General features: G+C 50.8%; 1 protein-coding gene across 1 annotated transcript in view; it reads left to right on the top strand.

Annotated features, from left to right (window-relative positions):
- Positions 1-2,391, top strand: part of TTLL1 (tubulin tyrosine ligase like 1) — a 23,903-nt gene that overhangs the window by 8,102 nt on the left and 13,410 nt on the right. Inside the window, exon 3 of the mRNA XM_003783132.2 lies at positions 476-656. Coding sequence (XP_003783180.1) covers positions 476-656 — 181 coding nt within the window. The remainder of the gene's footprint in view (positions 1-475; positions 657-2,391) is intronic.

Genomic DNA, 2,391 nt, shown 5'->3' on the forward strand with positions numbered 1-2,391 from the left:
AGCTGGTTGAGCTATAGGCGCCGAGCCAGGGCTCAAGTTTAAAAGCCAAATTTCTGTGAGTGCCCTGGGAGTTGTCCCACACTGCCACCAGGGGTCATCACATGTCTAGCCATTTACAGGGACAGTGTGTCTCTGTCCCATCTGGTGATAAAAGCTGGACTGTTGAGTAGTTCCACAATCCCTGCTCATACCTGGGCAGAATTACAGTATAAGACTGACCTTTCTGGGCCTCAGTTTTCTCATCTATTAAGTGGGAATCATTGGCTCCTCAGTGGCTGTGGGATTAAATGATGCAGGTTTGTAAAATGCTTGCAGCTGGCAGAGCTTGATAGCAATAACCTGTGAGTGCCCTGTGTTTGCTCTGTAGGTGCTCAGTGTGCAGGGGATGATGAGCAGGCCCGAACAGGTGGTATTTTTCTGTTCATGATCACTGTTGGGCTGTCTTGTTACCAGCACCGATAACTTTTCCTTTCAGACTTTGTTCCGGTCACCTATATGCTGCCTGCCGACTACAACCTGTTCGTGGAAGAGTTCAGGAAGAGCCCGTCCAGCACCTGGATCATGAAGCCTTGTGGCAAGGCCCAGGGAAAGGGCATCTTTCTTATCAACAAGCTCTCACAGATCAAAAAATGGTCCCGGGACAGCAAGACGTCTTCGTAAGTGTGGGATCTGTGTGCTGGGTCCCGTTAGCAGTTCCATGCTGTTCTGCAGTCTTTTGGCTAATTCCTGGGTAGCCCGAGCCCTTACAGGTGTGTATCACTTGTCAGGCGGCACCGTAGCAGGACTCTGTGGCTGAAATAGTGTGATTAATTACACTCTCCTGAGGTTGGGAGTTAGGGGGATGGGTTGGTCACTGGCAGGTGCTCTCTGCTCACAAACTGCTTTGAGACCTGCTCGGCCACGGGAGGTTTTTTTGTTTTTTCTTTTTTTTGAGACAGAGTCTCAAGCTGTTGCCCTGGGTAGAGTGCTATGGAATCATAGCTCACAGCAACCTCCAACTCTTAGGTTCAAGTGATCCTTTTGCCTCACTCCATTTTTCTATTTTTAGTAGAGACAGGGACCTTGCTGTTTTGCTCCGGGCTGGTCTCAAACACATGAGCTCAAGCAGTCCGCCCGCCCTGGCCTCCAAGAGTACTGGGATTACAGGGATGAGAGCCGGGCCTTTTCTTTTTCTTTTTTTTTTGAGACAAGAGTCTCACTCAGTCACCCTGGGGTTGAATGCTGTGGCGCCATAGCTCATAGGACCTTCAAACTCTTGGGCTCAAGCGATTCTTTTGCCTCAGTGCCCACCATAACACCCGGCTATTTTTGATTTTTTTTGCTCAGGCTATTCTCAAACTCCGTAGCTCAGGCAGTCTACCCGCCTCAATCTCCCAGAGTGCTGGGAATACAGGTGTGAGCCACCATGCCCAGCCCACCACTGAAGTTCTGAATTGGCAAGGCACTGAGCTAAAGTCCTAGGGCTCAGAGACCTGAGGCCACGAGTTTGAATCCCAGTCTGACACTTAACAAATACATTTTGCTTTTTAGACTTTCAGCGTCTTACTTCTTCATCTGGGTAAACCGGAGGCACCAGTAGTGACGTCAGAGGGGTGTCAAGTACATGGGGGCCGAGCACACCTCAGTGAGCAGCAGTCACTGTTCTCATCACTAGTCTGTGGGTCCAATCCAGTGTCCTCCTAGGTTGCCAGCTCTGCTCTGCCTCTGCAGTTTCCTTAGCCACTTGGACATGCCCAGGGGCCACTGGAGCAAAGCCTTGGTGTGGTGTGATCTTTTCCCAGAGAGGCAGCTGACTTATCCGGGGTTCCCAGGGTAGCAGGGGACACTTTCTCATTATGTCCATTTAAATCTGATTACACTTTGCTAGCCCCCAGAGGGTCACCCCCAAGAAGGACTTCCCTGAATGGGCTCCCAGAGGCTGTCCTGCAGCTACTGGCACTGTCACCTAGCCACCATCCTCTGTGACTACCACCTCCTCCCCATTTCCTCCCTGGAAAACCAACCTTTCACCCTGCCAGGGGCAAGGAGCTTGCTACCAGTCAAATAAAGGCACCTTTGGGTTTTTTTATTTTTTTTTGAGACAGAGCCTCAAACTGTCACCCTGGGTAGAGTGCTGTGGCATCACAGCTCACAGCAACCTCCAACTCCTGGGCTCAAGCAATTCTCCTGCCTCAGCCTCCCAAGTCGCTGGGATTATAGGCGCCTGCCACAACGCCTGGCTATTTTTTGGTTGTAGCCGTCATTGTTGTTTGGCAGGGCCGGGCTGGATTCAAACCTGCCAGCTCAGGTGTATGTGGCTGGTGCCTTAGCCACTTGAGCCACAGGTGCCGAGCCGTCTCCTCACTTTCTTGACAGTGTATCTTGCAGAGCAGAAATTTTTAATTTTTTTTT

Source organism: Otolemur garnettii, unplaced genomic scaffold, assembly GCF_000181295.1.
Source record: "Otolemur garnettii isolate 467f Iridium unplaced genomic scaffold, OtoGar3 scaffold00007, whole genome shotgun sequence".
Lineage (NCBI taxonomy): Eukaryota > Metazoa > Chordata > Mammalia > Primates > Galagidae > Otolemur > Otolemur garnettii.